The 20,660-nt window shown below is 49.8% G+C and overlaps 1 protein-coding gene across 7 annotated transcripts in view; it reads left to right on the top strand.

Moving 5' to 3' along the window:
* Nucleotides 1-4,794: 4,794 nt before the first annotated feature.
* Nucleotides 4,795-20,660, top strand: part of ABCC8 (ATP binding cassette subfamily C member 8) — an 84,647-nt gene continuing 68,781 nt past the window's right edge. For 4 of the 7 annotated variants that reach the window (XM_030917815.1, XM_010370141.2, XM_030917814.1 and 1 more), the window contains exons 1-5: nt 4,832-5,033; nt 6,662-6,803; nt 11,473-11,594; nt 18,601-18,767; nt 20,393-20,635. In XM_030917815.1, coding sequence (XP_030773675.1) covers nt 4,886-5,033; nt 6,662-6,803; nt 11,473-11,594; nt 18,601-18,767; nt 20,393-20,635 — 822 coding nt within the window. In that variant the 5' untranslated portion in view covers nt 4,832-4,885. Of the gene's footprint in view, nt 5,034-6,661; nt 6,804-11,472; nt 11,595-18,600; nt 18,768-20,392; nt 20,636-20,660 lie in introns of all 7 variants that reach the window. The other 3 variants (XM_030917818.1, XM_030917817.1, XM_030917812.1) reach the window with 2 other exon arrangements.

Here is a 20,660-nt window from a genome sequence, read left to right as displayed (position 1 = left end):
AGCGAGGCTTGCTTGAGAAGCCCTAAGTGGGTAAGCAAGCTGAAGGCAAATACTGACTTGTTCTGGGTCACAAGGGGCATGTTTTTTTAAAAAAGACACTGTAGAAGAAAGGAAGAGGAGATATGAGATACACACAAAGGAGAAGACCACTGGGGGTACAGGAGAAATGGGGGATTGTACTAAGTTTCTGCTGTGAGTTGTGTGAATTACACCTCTTCCAGCTCTCTGTAAAGAGCTCAGTTAAGATTTCATTTCTATAATCAATGGACTGGGAGTTGGCTCTTTTAGAGGATGCAAGGAGATGCTGAGTTTGACCTTAAGTGGCCTCAAGGGTATAGAGCAACCAGGACATCCGTGGGAGTTATCCTTCTGAGTTATGTTACTGTCGTGAGGGTGATCTTGGACCAAAACTTAAGAGGGCAAGAACAAGAATGTTATTTAATTTCTATATCAAGTCTCCATCCCACTAGGCTGGCAGAAAACATTAACCTTGGGTCTTTCGGATTTCCTTCCCCACCTTCCCAATTATGTGGTGCCAAGAGACTGGGGAGGGTTCATCTTGTTCCTGCCTTACCCTTCCCATTCAAATATGGCTAAGGGTCCCCTGCCTCTGTCATCTAGAGGCCCTGCCCTGGGACAAGAAGACTTTTCTTCAAAACAACCCTTGTATGTGAGCCAGGCACAGTGGCTCACACTTGTAATCCCAACACTCTGAGAGGCCAAGATGCAGGGGAGGGGATCCCTTGAGGCCAGGAGCTCGAGACCAGCCTGGGCAACACAGTAAGACCCCCATCTCTACAGAAAAGTAATTCTTAAAAACCTAAAAAGCCCCTGTATGGATTTTCTGACACAGTCTACACACAGCCTGTCCTTTCTGGTGGCTGTCCCCCAGCCACCCCTACAACAGACAGGCAGGGAGGCTGGGCACAAGCTCCCTCTCAGAAGAACTTCTCTTTCTACTTCCCTCCTCCTGACATGGGGCAGGATGGAGATGAGACAGGAGATCACTTCTCCCTCCCAGGTTCCAGTTAAGACATTTTATCTCTACATCAGTCCTCTCTTTTACTGGTTCTACAGTTTTCCATGTTCCCCTGTGGACACAGGCTTTGAGCACCTGAAGGAGATGGAAAAGGACACATCTTTCCCAGTCAGTGATGGTCGCCTGAACTTAGGCTCTGTACTCGTTCCCCACTATTCCATAGTATAGATCACACCATGAGTTTTGCTTTTGTCTGTTTTTAACCAGCCCACTGTTGATTGTGGTTTTTGAAAGGGTTCATTTCTTAAACTATCACCTCACTCCGTTATGTCACCATTGTCATTATAATGACCCTCTCTGCCAAGGTCACTGGAACACTGGCACACCTAGTCAGCCAGACAGAAACAAAGGCACTAAGGCCAGAACAACATCAGAGCTGGAAGGGACTTTTTTTTTTTTGAGACAGGGTCTCGCTCTGTTGCCCAGGCTGGAGTGCAGTGGCCTGATCACATCTCATTGCAGCCTTAACCCCCCTGGCTCAAGGGATCTGGAAAGGACTTTTCTGAAGCTCTGCGCCAGTCCCTTTGCTACACCCTGCCTGAGGCTACACCCACCCAATAGCCCGTGAGTGTGAGAATCCAATCCTGGAAATCCAGCCCTAGTTTTCATTTTGCCAGGAAAATGGCTGGGAATTCTCAGAGGGGGGTACCCTTGCTCAAAGCAAGCTCCCAGAGTCTGACCTTCTTCCAGCCCCTAGCAAGAGAAGCAGGAGGCATTGCTGGAGGTGGGGAAGCACCAGACACCCAGCACCTCCCCCACAGAGGCAGGCGTAACCCTGTTACAGACATAAATGATTTTGTATGCCACACACTGCTCTGCGTCTGTGTCTTGGACATCTTCCCCTGCCAGTAAGCATAACTCTATTCTCTGCCCTTGCTCCATAGTATCCCACAGTACAGACAATATCTGGTTTTTGTCTGTTTGGGTTTTGTCTGTTTGAACCAGCCCCATATTGATGAGCATTTGGGCTGATTCCAGGATTACAACCCATATACTACAAAGGAAGTCCTTTCGTGCCCCCGTGCGCACCTGACTTCATACTTTTCAGAGTAATTCTCCCACCCACACAGTGGGCAGTGTGGTGCATGTCCTCAATGTAGAGCTAGGTGCAGGGAAAGATGGAATTTGTCCACAGTTACAAGTAAGTTTGTGCTGGAGATGGCAAACACGGGTCCCCAAGACTCCAGACTTAACACCTTCTTAGTCCCAGGTGATGCTCCTTTAATACCAGACTTGTTGTTTATTTTAAATGACCCGGAATAAGCAAGTGTGAGGGTTGCACCAGGCGATGTGGGGTGAGGGAGAGACCATTAAATAACTCTGATTGATCGAGGGGCTGTCGTGTGTGGTCACCCAGGGGATGAAGCAGCTGGGACCATCTCCCCAACTTGCAAAGCACATTCACACCCATGATCTCATCTTAATCCTCTGGGGTCCATATTATTATCTTTTCCACTTAGAAATAAGGAAACTGAAGTGCAGAATGGTAACTTGCCCCCAAATCACACAACTAGTAGTGGTAGAGCCAGGACTAGGAACCCTGTTCTTTGAAAGTGAATATATTATTACTGCTAAAAAGAAAGATAGCATTGCTGAAAGTGTGAAAAACTTATATTGTAACTACCAAACAAAATAACAACATTGCAAAAAATATATTTTAAAAAAACCTTGAAAGCAAGAAAAATAAACTAAAAGAAAAAATCTTGCTGGGTGACCATGGGCCTGTCTTCTCATCTCTCTGAGCCTCAGCTGTCTCATTTTTAAAGAAAAGGAATGATGATAAGCACAGCGATGGCAGCTAATACATACGGAGCACTGCCTTACCGTATTTCCAAGTCCGACATTTCCCTGCAGGCTTCACGCAACCATACATATTTCATACGGCTATGATCATGGGAAGCACAATTTTGTTTGCCATTTTTCACCTGACACTATCTCGTAAACTTTTTCTATTGACTACACAGACTCAGCTAGCACCATTCCAGCGGCTGCATTTTCCCAAGTTAATTAACCCCTGTCCCTGGTGCAGGATATTTACTGCCACCAAGTTTTCACTATTTTGGCTGATGCTGCAAGAAACATCTTTTGGCTTCAGAGAAATTCTCCAAAGTCGGAGACTGAGGCTTTCAGACCCTGGACCCTGCTCTCCCAAGGCTGTTCACCTAATTCCATCTGCCCTCTGCCTCAGGGCCTGGGCAGAGCCTCGGCCTTGCTGACAGCGTGCTGGAGAGGCTCACCAGGTTCAGCAGCCTCAGGGCAGTCTCAGCGAAGCTTGTAGGCAAAGGAGCTGAAGGGGTCTTCCTTTGGTGTTCCCCTGACCCTTCCTGAGAACATGCTCATTTATGCTTCATACACTATCTAGGAAAGTTCTTCTTCAATCTAACCCCCAAATCCCATTTTCTGTTCTTTCTACATACGATATAAACTTCTTTGGGGCACAGTCTCAGAATCTCTCCAGAACGTATAGGAAGGCATAACGTTGTCTGTACAATTTCACGGTGTCCTCCAAATGTTAAGCCTGTTCCAGGTCAGGTTAAGAATTTCAGTCCCCCTCCACTGCCTCGCATCCCTCTGGCCAGATGCGTTTCTTTTCTTTCTTTTTCTTTTTTTTTTTTTTGAGACAGAGTCTCGCTCTGTCGCCCAGGCTGGAGTGTAGTGGCCGGATCTCAGCTCACTGCAAGCTCCGCTTCCCGGGTTTACGCCATTCTCCTGCCTCAGCCTCCCGAGTAAGCTGGGACTACAGGCGCCTGCCACCTCGCCCGGCTAGTTTTTTGTATTTTTTAGTAGAGATGGGGTTTCACCATGTTAGCAAGGATGGTCTCGATCTCCTGACCTCCTGATCCGCCCGTCTCGGCCTCCCAAAGTGCTGGGATTACAGGCTTGAGCCACCGCGCCCGGCCTCAGATGCGTTTCTAAAGCTCCTCTTTTTCAGCCTAGGGCCGTCACCCATTCTACCCACTGGTCTGCCAGTCGCTGTAGGGTTGTCATGTACCAGAGGCATGAGTACAAATGATGGGGGTGGGGACGGGGACCTGAGCAGCTGGGTTCAAGCTATGCTTCCCTGCTTGCTGGAACTGAGACCCTGGGGGAGTCATGTTACTGGCCTCCCTTCAGCTTCCTTGCAGCTTGGTTTTCCTCATCAGAAGAATGGAAGTGATTAGAACCTGTACTTAGCAAGAATGCTGGGAGATCCTCGTGTGAAAGTGCCAGATAAGCTGTAAAGTAGTACCTAGGATTGCCCCACCTGGGACCACTTTTGAAAACGCCCAAGCCCCACCCCCCACCACCACCAACACAAGGTAACGTTCTGCCCCACTTTTCTCATCCATGTGGGGTGGAGACTTCCGCCACTCTGCCCCCGTCCCTCGGCTCTCTACATCCATCCGCACCACGCCCAGGTGAACTCACGCTCGGAACCCGGAACCCGCCCACTCCAGGCCATGTGGACCCTTCTCTCCTCTTCTGCACGCCCCACCCTCCTTTCCCACCCAGACTCCAGTGTGCCCACACCCCACTCCCCATCTCCGCCTGCCCTTCCCCTCGCCCCCAGCGCACGCGCGCATCGGGGCACTCACGAAGCGACCCCGGCAACATCTGGGAGCACGCGCCTCCATATCTGGAAGGCGGGCGCAGGCGTGGCAGGGCGAGTCGGGTTCCTAGCGGTCCCCTCGGTCCCGCAGGTGGTGGTGCAGGGCGGGGTGCGGGAGAGGGAGGCCGGCGGGGCGGGGCGGGGCCCGGGAGGGCGGGGACCTGACTGCCGGACCGGGCGGCGGAGCTGCGAGGGACAGAGGCTCGGGAGGCGCGCGGAGCCTGCGGAGCCCGAGCCCAGCCCGCGCCCGCGCCGCCATGCCCCTGGCCTTCTGCGGCAGCGAGAACCACTCGGCCGCCTACCGGGTGGACCAGGGCGTCCTCAACAACGGCTGCTTTGTGGACGCGCTCAACGTGGTGCCCCACGTTTTCCTACTCTTCATCACCTTCCCCATCCTCTTCATCGGTGAGTGCGCGCGGCGAGCAGCGGAGGAGGGGACGGGAGAGCAGGGAGGGAGGAGGAGGAGGCGCTGCGCGCCGTACCGCTCGGCGTCCCCTTCCGGCCCACGACAGCCTCGTTCCCGGGGTCTCCTGTCCTGTGTCCTGCCCGCCGGTCCCTGCATTCGCACACCAGCTCATCCCTTCACTCCCCCTGTGCCCCCGATCCCGCGCCAAACACAGCTTTGTGTTTGTGACCCACGGGATCGCCAAGTTTTGCTTCTGCAGGGCCAAGAGCTGGGATGGGGGAAAGGGAAAGAGGAGGTCTCTGCACGCGGTGGGGAAGTAGAGAGGGATCGGGCCTCATCCTCCGTGGCGCAGCTTAGGGAGCCGGGTCACCCCTCCCGCAAGGCACCCTCCCAGTCAGCCGCAGCTGGGCCTAGGGAGGAGGGAAGCCTGTGCTTCGGAGCCTGGGATGGAGGCCCCTCTAACCCCTATGCTTTCACGGGGCTGAGCCGCGCAGTGGTCGGTGGTCTTTGACAGTCCCGGGCCCGCGACCGGGCGAGGAGAGGGCGAGGAGAGGGCGAGGAGAGGGCGAGGAGAGGCGAGAGCTAGGGATTTGGATTCCCTTCCCCCGCCACTCCACCAGGGCATGTGTCTCCAGAGCGCAACTTCTCAGGCTCTGCGCAAAGTAGCTCAGACTCGCCGACTCAGCGACCCCGGCGCCCTTGCTTGCAAAGTTGGGGGCCACGGCCGGGACAATCGTGCGTGCCTCTCCACTGAGGTCCCGCCGCCCCCATCTCTCTCCAAGACCTTGGCTCTTCCAGACCAGTCAAGTCTATCAACTCATAGGGTGTCCCCTGCCTCCCCAAAACGTGTTCATTCACTTTAAGAAAAAAAGCAAATCTTAAAATTCATGTACAGCTTTGGGGAAGAAAGGAAAGATTGTCACAAAATTAGATTTACAAGAGGTTGCTGCAGAAGCAGAGTTGCTAGTTATTAACAAAGACAGTTAGACAGAAATAGAAAGAAAACATACAAAATATGTGCTCCTATGTGCATCAAAAATAAAAAAAGAACAGCATTTTCACTTCTGTTCTCAACCAAATGGTTTATTAACCTGATGACTTGTCACACAAGAAGTTAGCGTATATAATGGGGTACCTTGGCAGGGCACAGTGGCTCACGGCTGTAATTCCAGCACTTTGGTGGGCTGTGACAGGAAGATTGCTTGAGTCCAGGAGTTTGAGACCAGCTTGGGCAACATAGTGAGACCCCCCTCTTTCTACAAAAAATTAAAAATTAGCTGAACATGGTGATGTGCGCCTGTAGTCCCAGCTACTCAGGAGGCGGGAGGATCACTTTAGCCTAGGAGATCAAGGCTGCAGTGAGCAGGGATCGTGGCACTGCACTCCAGCAGAGGCAACAGAGCAAGACCCTCTCTCAAAAAAAAAAAGGTGTGGTGGGGGAGGTACCAGCACAGGACTAGGCTGAATGAGTTGGACGTTTAGTTTGTGTGCACCAGCCTTGGGGATTCTCATGTGTAGGTGTCACCCACACCATGGACCCAATGCCCAAGCAACCTTCTGGGGTTCATGCACCCTCCTCCTCCTCCAAGCGGGCAGGCATCCTGCCTCTGACTGTCTTTCCCTGCAGGATGGGGCAGTCAGAGCTCCAAGGTGCACATCCATCACAGCACATGGCTTCATTTCCCTGGGCACAACCTGCGGTGGATCCTGACTTTCATGCTGCTCTTCGTCCTGGTGTGTGAGATTGCGGAGGGCATCCTGTCTGATGGGTGAGTGACTGTCTGAGGACTCAGGAAAGTGAATCTGCTACAGGGTACTTCCTGAAAGGCCGAAGGAGACGCTAGCTCACCTGCATTCCACAAGCCCATATCTTTTGTTACTACATCCAGCAACTCAATGTCTCCTATGTGCCAACCTCTCTGAGCTGGGCATTGGACACAAGTGAGTCCCAGGCCCTGCCATCAGTCCAGGAGAGTGGAGAGAGCATGGATCTGCATGCTAAGTCCCAGTGAAATAATGCTAGAGCCTATTAGAATGTCACAATTGCAGTGGAAAATGCCAGGTCTCTTCTACAAGCTGCCAGAGTTAACTTCTTGGGGAAAAAAAAAAAAAAATCTAAGCATGCCACCCACTCTTGCATAAGACCTTTCCTTGATTCTCAGCTGTTTCGAAGATGTGGTCTCAGATCCTCAGCCCACCATCCAAGGTCTTCACAGTCAGCCCCACCTGTCTCTGGCCTCATTCCCTATGCCCACCTTCTCTTTGGGTCTCACAGCACACTCCTCCCACCTCTGGTACAGCACAGATCATACTGTATGTTAAAGTTTATGTCTATTTGCAAAACTGTCTTCTGAGTCAGAAAGGCCTAAGAGTTAGAATCTGAGTCTTGTTCATCTTTGTATTCACAGTGCAAGGCATGTAATAAACATAAACATTATTCAGTCCATAAACATGTATTGGGTCCTTAGGAGAATAAATGAAACTGTGTTACAAATAAGTACTCTGGGAGGCAAGAGGAAGGCAGAGTTGGGCAAGTTCCGTGGTTGAGAGGGCTTTGGAGCGGAGTCTGGAAGGGTGACTAGGTTTCTGATACACAGAGGAAGAAGAAGAGAGAGAACTTGTGGTGCCTGAGGGAAGAGAAAAGGCACCAAAGAGAAAAGCAGGTAGGGCTAGGGAGCAGCGCAGGGGCTGGGGCATTAAACACAGGCTGGGGAGCGATGGAGGCTAAGGCTGGGAACCCAGGTTGGGGCATCTCAGGAGGACTGTGAATCCTAGACTGCATGTTTGGGTTGGATTTGGTCAGCAGTTTGGAAAAGAAGAGGGATGTCATCAGCATAACACTTTTAGGTGAGAACCTGAGGAGGTGTTCAGCGCAGGCTGGAGGCAGGGAGAAGCTAGAGGTATAACAGAAGTGGCACTTAGCATTGATTGCAGTAGTCTAGGTGAGCGATAACTGCAGACAGAAATGGTGTGTCAGCAGTCGAGGACAGAAGAGGAGCTGGAGCAGCCATCTCACTAAGGAAGAATCCAGTAAGCAGCCAGAATGAGAGACTGCCAGGAGAGGGAGTGATGGAGGAGAGGGATATTTGGCTTGAGTATCTGAGGTCCAGTGCCCCCTGAGCTGGAATCAGACTATCCAGACTGCACTCCTGCAGCACTGCCTGGCTCCTGTAGTTGGATGGCAGGGGATAGGCTCCCTCATCCTCCCTCCCGTTCCCCACCTTCCCTCCCCCAGTGTCCCTGCATCCTGGCTTCAGCAGTGATCTCTGTAATACCTGCTTGCCTTGGAGGCAGCAGCTCTCCCTGCTTATCAAAGTCCCCAGACCAGCAAGAAGACCAGAAGGCATACTGCTACACAAGCAGGTGACAAGTCCGCCTCCACCCCCACCCCTCCACCCCTTCCAAAGTAGCACAAATGCCACAGTGAGCCCTCAGATGTTAAATACTCACCAGATGGTGACAGAGGAAGACACCCTGCCCTTGGAGAAGGAAGACCTGGGTCTTTAGAAAGCACTTCTGCTATGTACCAGCTATGGGACTTTGGACAAGTCATTCGGGCTTTCTGGGCCTCATAAGCATTTATAAATATATGATAAAACATTTTAGATGCTAACTTAAAAATGTGTGAGAAAGTATAAGGTGTTTCAAAATTATTTCAAGGAGTAAAGAGGCAAGAGTTTTGAAGACCCCTGGGCAGAGTGTTGGCTGTTCCCAGTGTGACCATTTGTGACTGCTCTCTAGCCTTGTGAAACAAGCATCATAGTCCCTGGCTTGGCTGCTTCATGGGGCTGTGGAGGATGAACTTTGAGCACGGACAGGGTGCAGAGCTGGGAGTGGCAGAGCACTGGGCAGACTGTGTATTCCCAGGATGTGGGAAACTGGAATGAATAAGTCCAGGGACGCCCTCCTGCTGGCTGTCAGCAGCCCCTCCTGTGTGTGGCTGCTCTGCTTTAGCTCAGTGCAAAGGGCCATCTCCCCCCAGGGCACAGATCAGCTTGAGCTGAGTAATTGTCATTTGGTCTTTGTGAGCTCCTACCCCCGGGGCTGGCAAACCTCAGTGAGGGCAGGAAAAGAGCAGACAGGAGAAGTCACAGACCCTTGTGATACCCCTAGTCTAATCCAGCCTGGGTTTTCAGAGCTGTCTGGAAATTTAGGGGGTAGGTGGGAGTGGGGGCTGATTAAGGCTGCCCTGATTTGATTTAGAGTGAGCCTCATTTAGTGAATAATTAAGCCATCTTAAACCTGTAGCGCTTCTCCTCTTCCTTTGGGTATTATTTCTATGCGTGATGCTCTGAATTCAGAACAATCAAAGCAGGATAAGTTAGTGAAGAAGATTTTTTAAAATAACTACAATATTTTCCCAGACCACCATACACTGGATAAAGCCCGTATATAAAACTTTACCTAATTTCTTAACTAATTCAGTGTGTATTATTTAACAAAGCAGCTAAAAACTATTCTATGAAGCTGTGCCATGAAATATTTAGTTCAATTACGGTTAATCTTCATCTTATTTCGTCTTATGAAATTTTAACATTTCTCCCTCCTATTGCAAAAACAAAAGCACTTATATCAACATATGATAAAACATGGTTAGATGTCAGCTTAAAAATGTGTGAGAGAGTAGAGGGTGTTTCAAAATTATTTCAAGGAGTAAAGAGGCAAGAGGTCTGAAGGTCCCCAGGAAGGGCGTTGGCTGTGCCCAGTGTTGCCATTCATGACTGCTCTCTAGCCTTGTCTCTCTTGTACCTTCTGTATTAGTTTGAAGACCTTTTGTGGAGAATATCCACTAAAGAATATCAATATTTACCATTTCATTAAACAAGAAATGTGGAGTTTGCCTTTTCAAGTTGGTTTGGTGCTCATTGATGTTTTCAGGGACACAGCCTCTTCCCGTCTTTCCACACCATCCTCTGTGTGTCAGTCTATCTTCCCCATGGTCACAAGGTGGCTGCCTAGCTCCGGGAATTGCTTAGCATGAGCAGAGAGGGCATGCTCCTGACATGCCTCTCCTTTATGAGGGAGATTATTCTTTCCTTGACATCTCACTGGCCAGAATATGTGGACCAACACCGGCAAAGGGGTATGGAATTGCATGACTGCTTAAACCAATCGCCATCCATTCCCCCTGGGGCTGGGTACATTGCTGCTGGAGCAAACCTGTGGTCCTCCTGGCACAGAATAAGGGGAAGATGCTCTTTGGTGGAGAGCCCACATTGCCTTTACACTTGCACCTCAGTCCCACCAGACCCACTGGGGTCACAGGATGGCTCTCCTCATGTCCTTCCTCTTTCTCTGTTGAACTCTTATATATCCTTCAAAGTCCAACCTGGTGCCACCTCCTCTAGGAAGCTGTCCTTGATTGCCCACCCCCTCCTTTGTCCTCTCTCAGCCTGTGTCCATTGGCAGTATCACTTCCCTAGCCTACTGACTTCAAGAGTTAGCTCTGAGCATGGCAGCCCCCTCCCTACCATCCGCTTCTCAAGGGCAGGGACCCTTGGCACACTGGATAGGAGTAGCCTGGTGGGCAACAGCAGCACTGAGGCATCAGGCTGTAGCAGGCCATCTGGGAATGGAATGAGTCCCACAGGGTGGAGCAGAAAGGGCAGGCTGGGCAGCTCTGGTAAAGTGGCTGGAGGCCACATAGCCTGGGCCTTTTGTTCCAGGCTGAGCAGAGTGGGTTTTGCTGTCTGCAGGAGAGAGCTGTGGAAGGGCATGATCATGACTAAGTAAGGTGACCCTCTTCACCAGGCACAGGGAAGACTGAGGCCTGGGAGGAGGCTCTGGCTGCCTCTGGGTCTTACCCCCAGGCCAGGGTCCGCCCACCTAGAGGCCTCTGTGAGTTAAAGTGAAAAGAATATGAGCTGGTATTGACTGCCCCCTTCCGCATCCTGAGATTCCAAAATCAGGACCTTGGAAATGCCTCTTCATGCCTCAGTTTCCTCAACCATAAAATGGGAGACTAAGAGTACCCACTTGATGGGGTTTAATGAAGATTAAGTGGGTTAATATATATCGCATGCTTAGAACAGTGCCTGGCACAGGGTAAATGTTCCATAAATATTGACTCTCATCAGTTTGTTATCACAGCCCCTGGGGAGGGTGCCAATGCTGACTTATGCTGTTCATGTTAAATGGGACTGTCACTGGGTGAGTTGTGGCATACAGGCCCCTGCACTGCTCAAGAGATCCCAGCGACCCTTGTGCTTAGGGCTCAGCACACAGTAAGACCTCCAGATCAAATATCCAGCTCTACTCCACGTACTGGCAGCTCTGCCCAGCCTATACTCCAAATATGCCCATTAACTAAAGGGCCCTGCAGCCTATACAGTGATGCTATAAAGGTTCAGTGTTCGGCCTTCGGAATTCAAGGCCTGGGCTGCTCTGTTGCAGTACTTAGAACGTCCCCATCCTGTCTATTTCTCTCTCCCATCTCAGGGTGACCGAATCCCGCCACCTCCACCTGTACATGCCAGCCGGGATGGCGTTCATGGCTGCTGTCACCTCTGTGGTCTACTATCACAACATCGAGACTTCCAACTTCCCCAAGCTGCTAATTGGTAAGTGATGTATAGGAGAGAGGGGCATTTCTTCAGATAATGTTTCATTCATTTCTTCAGATAATGTTTACTGAGGACTCACTATGTGCCAGGTACTGCTCTAGACAGTAGAGATTCGGAATAGAAGAAGAAAAAAAATCTCTGTCTTCATGGAGCTTACAGTCTGGTGAAGGAGGACAGATGGGCAAATACAGTGAATAAACAAACAAACAAATAGGTGGTGGTGATGTTATGAAGAAAATCAAGCTGAGTAAGGGGTAGGGGCAATGGCCATGTTGCTATCTACACAGGATGGTCAGGGAAGGGCTTTGGTAAATGTGGGTGTGCAGGTATTTGGGGGAAAGTGTTCCCTGCAAGGGGAGTGACAAGTGCAAAGGCCTCTGATAGGGATAGATTTGGCAAAGATGTCACTGTGGGCAAAGCCAAATGAGCAAGGGGAAGAGTGGGAGGTGAGGGCAGGCGCCAGGAGAGGAGCAAGGAAGAGTCACAGGCTCTGGGCCTGAGCACCTGGGTGAACTGTGGCATCAATAACTGATGTGGCAGAGGAGGGGAAGGTGGGCTGTGGTGGGATCAAGTTTTCTATTGGGGGCATATCGAGCTTGAGATGTCACAGAGACAGCCAACTCAAGTGTCAAGTTGGGCTTTCATGGGGAGGTCAGGCAGGGTAAGAGCTACACTTTCAGGAGGTGAGCCTTATAGATGGCATCTAAAGGCTGAGCCTGGGGCCGGGTGCCCTGGCTCACACCTGTAATCCCAACACTTTGGGAGGCCGAGGTGGGCGGATCACCTGAGGTCAGGAGTTTGAGACCAGCCTGGCCAACATGAGAAACCCCCACCTCTACTAAAAATACAAAAATTAGCTTGGTGTGGTGGCACACACTGGTGGTCCCAGCTACTCAGGAGGCTGAGGCAGGTGAATCGCTTGAATCCAGGAGGCAGAGGTTGTAGTGAGCTGAGATGGCGCCACTGCAGTCCAGCCTGAATGACAGAGCAAGACTCCGTCAAGAAAGAAAGAGAGAGAGAGAGAGAAGAAAGAAAAGAAAGAAAGAGAAAAGAAGGAAAGAGAAGAGAAGAGAAAAGCAAAGAAAAGAAAAGAAAAAAGAAAGGGAGAAAGAAAGCTTGAGACTGGAAGAGGTCACCTGGGGAGAGAAGAGAAAGGCTCTGGGACCAGAACTTCAGGTTTGCTAACATTTAGAGAGACTCGGGAAGGAGTGCCCACTTAGAGCTTCTGAAATGTTAAATACTGCAGGACTGGGGTCCCAGGCAGAAGCAACAGGATGATGGTTGATGTTTACTGAGCATGTGCTGTGGGGCAGGCTCCGTGCCATGTTCCTTATATTCATTGTCCCACAGGCTAATTCCCCCAGCCTCCTTATTGGTATTGTTAATATCCCCATTTTCCAATGTGGACCCTGAAACTGGGAGGTTAAAAATAATAACGGCAAATACTCACTTTGTACTTACTGTATGCCAGGCCCCATCCTACCTATGTGATGTATATTAACTCATTTAATCCTTTCAACAACTCTATGAGGTAGGTACCTTTATTATTTTCCCTTTACGTGTCAGAAAACTGAGGCTCAGCGGATAAATAACTAGCACTAATCTAGCTCGTCAAGGGGCACAGCCAGGAATCTAGCATCTGTGCAATCTCCTAATCATTTCTGACACTGTGTGTCTAAGAGCCCACAGACTCTGTCCTTGGGGCAGAGGTATCAATCTGCAGGTCTGCCTCTGTATTGGGGTTCAGCCTGTGTGTCTAAGGCTGGGGCTGTACATCTGGCAGTTAGACTGTGTTCACACTGTGTCATTAAGTCGGACTGATTTTTAGGAATCACAGCATCGAATTGACATTTGGAGTCTGGCACGCTCTGTGCTAAGCCAGTGACATTGTTGTGTTCAGGGAGTACAGGGTGTTTCTTACACTAATCACAGGTCTGCCTTTCTGTAGAAGGTGGGATCTGAGCTCCATCAGGATTATCCAGGTGATCCCCCTACCCCTAACCCAGGGGCCCCCACGTGAGTATGAATGGGAGCTAGGGGAAGCAGGTTGAGAGGGGAGATGTTAAATACAGGCTTCAGAGAGCCACCCTGCTTCCATTTCTGAAGCAGCTGCTCGTCTGTAGAGAATCCTTCACTAACCACCAGGGACTGGCTGACTAGTGCCCTCTGGAAACACCCTGTGTGGACATCCGAGGAGTTCACTTTCTCATTCTCCAGTAAACACATAATGTTCTCTCTTTAAAGCACAAGTTATCACCCATGGATGGATTTGTCCTTTTCTAAGGAACAAAGACTAACTCACTCCTTTCCCCTTGTTGGAGTTATCTTCCCTTGAAAGGAGGCTCCACAGAGCCAGAAATTCTAGAACAGAGAAAAGTGGAGGGGACGCGCCTGTGAGCTGCAGGGACAGAGGGCAATGCGTATTGGGAGAATGGCTGGCCCTCCGAGGAGGCTGATGTCTGACCTGGCTATGGTGACCCACAGAAAGGAGACCTGTGGTGCAACTTACATTTTTCCATGAAGGAACCATGATCCTGGAACCCAGATGAAGCCAAGGAAATGTTCTCTGAAAGTCATATTTGAGCTGAGAACTGAAGAAACTAACTGGAAGAAGGGAGGAAAGAGTGCTTCAGGTAGAGGGAACAGCATGTGCGGAGGCCCCAAGGCAGAAGGAACAAAACACATTAGAAAATTCAGAAGAGGCCAGGCGTGGTGGCTCAAGCCTGTAATCCCAGCACTTTGGGAGGCCGAGGCAGGCGGATCACGAGGTCAGGAGATCGAGACCATCCTGGCTAACACAGTGAAACCCCGTCTCTACTAAAAAAAATACAAAAAACTAGCCAGGCGAGGTGGCAGGCGCCTGTAGTCCCAGCTACTCAGGAGGCTGAGGCAGGAGAATGGTGTGAACCCAGGAGGCAGAGCTTGCAGTGAGCTGAGATCCGGCCACTGCACTCCAGCCTGGGCGATAGAGTGAGACTCTGTCTCAAAAAAAAAAAAAGAAAAAGATAAAAAAGAAAATTCAGAAGAAAAAGAGTGGCAGGGGTGCAAAGTGGAGGGGAGCTGGACTTTGGGTTTTGTTTGCTTGTGCCCAGGCTGGAGTGCAGTGGCACCACCTTGGGTCACTACAACCTCCACCTCCTAGGTTCAAGCAGATTCTCGTGCCTCAGCCTGTTGAGTAGCTGGGAATACAGGCATGCACCACTACACTCAGATAATTTTTTGTGTTTTTAAAAGAGTTGGGATTTTGCCCTGTTGACCAGGCTGGTCTTGAACTCCTGGCCTTAAATGACAAGTCTCAACTTTCCGAAGTGTTGGGATTACTGCCGTGAGCCACTGCACCCAGCTGGAAGGTCGCACCACAGGTGTTGGCCTTTATCCCAACAGCAATGGGAAGTTTGTGTGTGTGTGTCTGTGTGGTGTAACATAAAATTTATCATCTTAACCATTTTTAAGTATAGTGTTCTGTGGCATTAAGTATATTCACAGCCAGGCACGGTGCCTCATGCCTGTAATCCCAGCACCTTGGGAGGCCAAGGCAGGTAGATTGCTTGAGCTCAGAAGTTCGAGACCAGCCTGGCCAACGTGGCAAAACCCCATCTCTACAAAAAACATAAAAATTAGCTGGGCATGGCCATGTACACCTGTAGTCCCAGCTACTTGGGAGGCTGAGGTGGGAGGATCGTGGGAGGCTGAAGAGGGAGGATCACTTGAGACTGGGAAGTGGAGGCTACAATGAGCCAAGATTGTGCTATTGCACTCCAGCCAAGATTGTGCCACTGCAGCACACCAACATGGCACATGTATACATATGTAACAAACCTGCACGTTGTGCACATGTACCCTAGAACATAAAGTATAATAAAAAATGAAAAATATATATATGCACCAATAAAAATTAGAAAAAAAAAATAGATTGTGCCACTGCACTTCAGCCTAGACAACAGAGTGAGACCCTGTCTCAAAAAAAGAAAAAAAAAAGTATATTCACATTGCTGTGTAGCCATCACCACTATCCATCTCCAGAACTTTTTCATCTTCCCAAGTTGAAACTCTGTACCTATTAAACGATAACTTCCCACTTCTCCCTCCTTACAGCCCCTGGCAACCACCATTCTACCTTCTATCTATCAATTAGAGCACTCTAGGTACCTCATCTAAGCAGCATCATACACTATTTGTCTTTTTTTTTTTTTTGAGACAGTCTTGCTCTGTTGCCTAGATTAGAGTGCAGTGGTGTGATCTCGACTCACTGCAACCTCTGCTTCCCTGGTTCAAGCAATTCTCCTGCCTCAGCCTCCTGAGGAACTGGGATTACAGGCGCTCGCCACCATGCCTGGCTAATTTTTGTATTTTTAGTAGAGACGGGGTTTCACCATGTTGGCCAGGCTGGTCTTGAACTCCTGATCTTGTGATCCGCCCACCTCAGCCTCCCAAAGTGCTGGGATTACAGGTGTGAGCCACCATGCCCGGCCTATTTGTCTTTTTATGACTTGCTTATTTCACTGAGCATAATGTCCTCAAGGTTCATCCGTGTTGTAGCATGTATTGAAAATTTTTTTCCTTCCTTTTTAAGGCTAATACTCCACTGTATGGATATTCTGCTAATATTCCACTGTATGGATATGCCACATTTTGTTTATTCATCTGTCAGTGGGTTGCTTTCACCTCTTGACTCTTGTAAATAGCACTGCTATGAACATGGGTGCATTGAGGGGTTTTCAACATAATCATAATAATTGCTTTATGGAGACCAGCTTGGAGGAGAACAAGATGAGGAGGAAGTGGGGAAACCAATAAGAAGGCTCTCAGGGTGGAGTGGGAATCCAGAGGAGACATGATGATGCCTGGACTTAGGTGGTACACCACAGGGATGGAGAGAAGTAGATAGATTCAAGATATTTAGGAGGTGAAATAGACAGCATTTATTAATGGGAGAGGTGTGGGGTAAGGGAGAAGATTGGAGGGAGAAGGAGGAGTAATGGGAGCTCACCAGCAGTCCCCATGTTATGCCTCTTTCCTTCCTTTTCCCTCTTCTCTCATCAGGCATTCAGCTTTTGCTGAGTGCTGCTGTGTCTGGCAACAGGCTGAGCACTCAGCACTGCAGGACAGGACTGTGCAAAAAACCTCTGGGCCTAGTCCTGGGTCCACCGCTAATTCCCTGTGTGACCTTGCACAAGACATCCAAGTTCTCTGAGCCTCGGATTCCCCACCTGGGCAGGAAGAAGAATAAATCCCTGCCTAAGTCATAAGGTTGTAATGAAGAGCAAATCAGACCATATCTGTTAAGTGTTAGGGACAAGACAGGCATGAGGCATGTTTTCAAGTCAGCTCTAGTAGGCAGCTCTCACTAAGGGCTAAAGGGCTTCTGAGGCCTGGGATAGAATCTGTCCAAGAGTGGAGTGGAGGCAGGGGGACAGCCTTCAGCTGTGGAATTCCTCGAGACCTAGAGACCAGCCTGAGCTGGGGGACATTATTCCAGTCCTGAGGCATGGGACCAGAAGGCAGATGCTTCTGCCCCCCATCCTAATGTCCTCATGCAGGGACCCAAGGTGGATGGCATTGATATCCTGGGTGAGCTCAGCCCTGGGCACAGGGTGGGGCCCAACATCTCAACCTGTTTCCTAATCCCGAGCCAGGCAGGACAGATCCAGATTTGTCCCCAAGCGATGCTCTGGCTTTCATGCCCAGGCCCACATAGGGGTAGAGGGCAGAGTGAAAGTGTCTCTCCCTCACTCAAGTCCTCTGGAGAGGGGCTCTGTGGCATGAGGCTGCCCTTATCCGCATTTGATCCAAGAGGGGGGAGGAAAGAGCTGCCAGTGCTAAAATCTCCCCCACCCTCAAAGGGGGACTTCAAAGGTTATTGCTGGTTTTGGTTGTTGGATGCTGGCAGTGATTTACTGGCAGATTGAAGTGGGCATGTGTGCGAGAATTCAGGATAGAATCTACTGATAGCTTCTGAGGTTTACCTGCCCCAGGTCTTAAATCTAGAGATAATAAAAAAATAACAGCTAATGTCCAAAGAGCGTGTGAGGCTCACTGCACTAAATGCTCTCCATACGTTTCTCACAAGAACCTTCTAGGTAGCACTATTATGATTCCCACTTAATGGATGAGGAAACTAAGCTCTAGAGGGCTAAATGACTAATCCAAGCTCACACAGCCATTATCTCACAGGCTCTGAGCCCAGGTGTATCTGGCTGCGGGGCCACCACCACTAACCCCTGTTTAACACTGCCTCACGGAACTGTGGCTGGCTTTTTCCATGTCCCCCATGGCCCTGCTCCATCATCCTGCTGTGGTGGGCTCTGGACTGTGAGGACAGGGACCCAGGCTTTCACCCTCTCTCTGTCCCTAGCTGCCAGTGCACTTGGGCAAGGTCGCATCCTGTCTCTGGGCCTCAGTTTCCTCATCTGTAAAATGAAAGGCTGGATTGAATGACCTTTAAGATTTCTCTCACTTGGAAATTCCACAAGGAAGTCATTATAGCATGGAGCTTGCATGCATGGGCTCCAGCGTCAGGCCAGCCCAGCTCTGCCAGTTAATGGGTGTGTGGCCTTGGATCAGTTATCTCATCTTTCTGAGCCTCATTTCCTTTGTCTGAGCAATTGGGGGTGACGGCAGTGCACTTTCTTTGAAAAGTGATGGTGAGGAATAAATGAGCTCTTGTATTTAAAGTGCTTATTTGGCACAGTGCCTGTAACTTAGTTAAATTCAAGAAATAAATTTCTTATTCTTCCCATGATCACTTCTTGTTAAGGGACATTTGTCTGACCAGTTTGATTTATGAGATTATTGGTGTTTTTCATGAATGTTGAGACGAATGTGCGTCATCTTAGAGTCACACACTCTGATATATTCACACGTGCACATCCCTTTACTCGGAAGTGTACACACCCGGGCATGCTCATTCTGTCTCCTTCTCTGCCACATACTTGCACATATTACGTGAGTGTACACACATGATGCACACACGTCTCCGTGATCTTCCATCTCTCCTCGGCAGCCCTGCTGGTGTATTGGACCCTGGCCTTCATCACCAAGACCATCAAGTTTGTCAAGTTCTTGGACCACGCCATCGGCTTCTCGCAGCTACGCTTCTGCCTCACGGGGCTGCTGGTGATCCTCTATGGGATGCTGCTCCTCGTGGAGGTCAATGTCATCAGGGTGAGGGTAAGCAGGCCACTGAGGATGCACCTGGGCCAGGGCAGGGTGGGGAGCAGAGGCTGTGGCCTCTGTCCTGCCCTGGGTTCGACCCCCCAGCCTGCTTCTCAGCCAAGCTGAGAAGGGGTCAACTTGTTTTACCTGCCCCTGTAAAGAGGAGTAGGGCCATGGTGGGGGAAGTTTCGGGAGAGACACTACATCTGGCCCACATGCGCTCTACCCCAGGCTCCCAGAGGGAGAGGGGTTGACAGGTGTGTTTGCTGAGGTTGGCGGATGACTTTCCATAGAGAGGGAAGATAAGCATCAGGCACTGGCCTCTCCTTTCTTTCTTCGGTGGTGGGGGACTTGTCTTTGCTTTAATGTATTCATATTGTCACAAGCACACATGAATGAGTGTTTTGTTTTCCTTTCTGTTTGCTCCCGCCTCCCTCTCTCTTTCCCACCCCAGACTCCAACCTTCCCCTGCCCCTATCCCTACCTCCCCAGGTAGCACAGACTAATGAACTCATTTGTCTTTCCCATGCTTTGTTTTTATTAGTATAAAACCATATGTGTCTATCTAAATAAATATCTATTCAGGTTTTTTTCCTCTCAACACAAGTGAATATGTAGGTTTCCCCCTCAGTATTTATCTTGTAAGAATGGGATCATATTATGCACTGTTTTCTGCACTGTGCTTTTCTCACCCAACAAATATCTCTTGGGACTCCCTCCAAGCCATCTGATATGGCTAATTCTATTTTCTTAATGGCTGCATAATTTTCCATCGTATGGATGAGCCATAATATATTCAGCTATTTCTCTATGGATGGGCATTCACTTTGTTGCCAAGTTCTTGCCTTCATGAATAATGGTGTATCAAGCATACTTATATTTATGTATTGCTGCTTTTATTTCTATGGGAGAGAGTCCAAGGAATGGCGTTGCTGGGTCAAAGGGTCTGTGTATTTTAAATTTTGATCAATGTTACATATTGCCCTCCAGAAAGATTGTCATCTGCCAGCAATAAGTGAGAAAACCCTTTCCCTGCCTTCCAGCCAGCAGTGAGGGCTATAGCCCTTTCAAACTTGGACTGCTTGCATTTCTCTGACTCTTCTGCTTTTAGTTGGTGATCTGAAGGGCACAAGGCTCCTTATGTGTCCCCCCACCCTCCAGTGACCCTCACAGGAACCCTGTGATGCAAGCACCATCCCCTTTGTAGATGAGGAAACCTTTTAGATGAGGCTTGTCCAAAAACACCTTGCTGGTAAGTGGAGAAGCCAGGATTCGAAACCAGGTCTACATGACTTGGAGGTCTGTGAACTGTATATGAAACATGGTGGTATCTTAGATCTGTGGAGAAGATAGTACGTGAGAGATTCTGCTCCTCCCCAGCCCAACCTAAACCCAACCCAGCCCAGCCATGGGGGATTCAAAGTCAACCTCAATGAGCAGTTACAAAGTCAGGAGGCTCTAACATTGGTGGCCAGGAAGTGTTGGGGAATCCTTTTCCTGGTAATAATTACAGGTGAAAGATGGCCCCATCTGTTAGAGATCAAGTGTGGAATATCACAACCCCAGATCCTTGCTGGGGCAAGGTAGGGAGTGGTGAGAAGTTGCATTTACCCATCCCCCATGGCCCATGTGCCCCACAGAGATACATCTTCTTCAAGACACCGAGGGAGGTGAAGCCGCCCGAGGACCTGCAGGACCTGGGGGTGCGCTTCCTGCAGCCCTTCGTGAATCTGCTGTCCAAAGGTACCTACTGGTGGATGAACACCTTCATCAAGACTGCCCACAAGAAGCCCATCGACTTGCGAGCCATTGGGAAGCTGCCCATCGCCATGAGGGCCCTCACCAACTACCAGCGGCTCCGTGAGGCCTTTGACGCCCAGGTGGTCAGTGGGGGCACAGCCACACCAT

The sequence above is a fragment of the Rhinopithecus roxellana genome, chromosome 15, assembly GCF_007565055.1.
Source record: "Rhinopithecus roxellana isolate Shanxi Qingling chromosome 15, ASM756505v1, whole genome shotgun sequence".
NCBI lineage: Eukaryota > Metazoa > Chordata > Mammalia > Primates > Cercopithecidae > Rhinopithecus > Rhinopithecus roxellana.
This window is presented reverse-complemented; position numbering and strand designations above follow the sequence as displayed.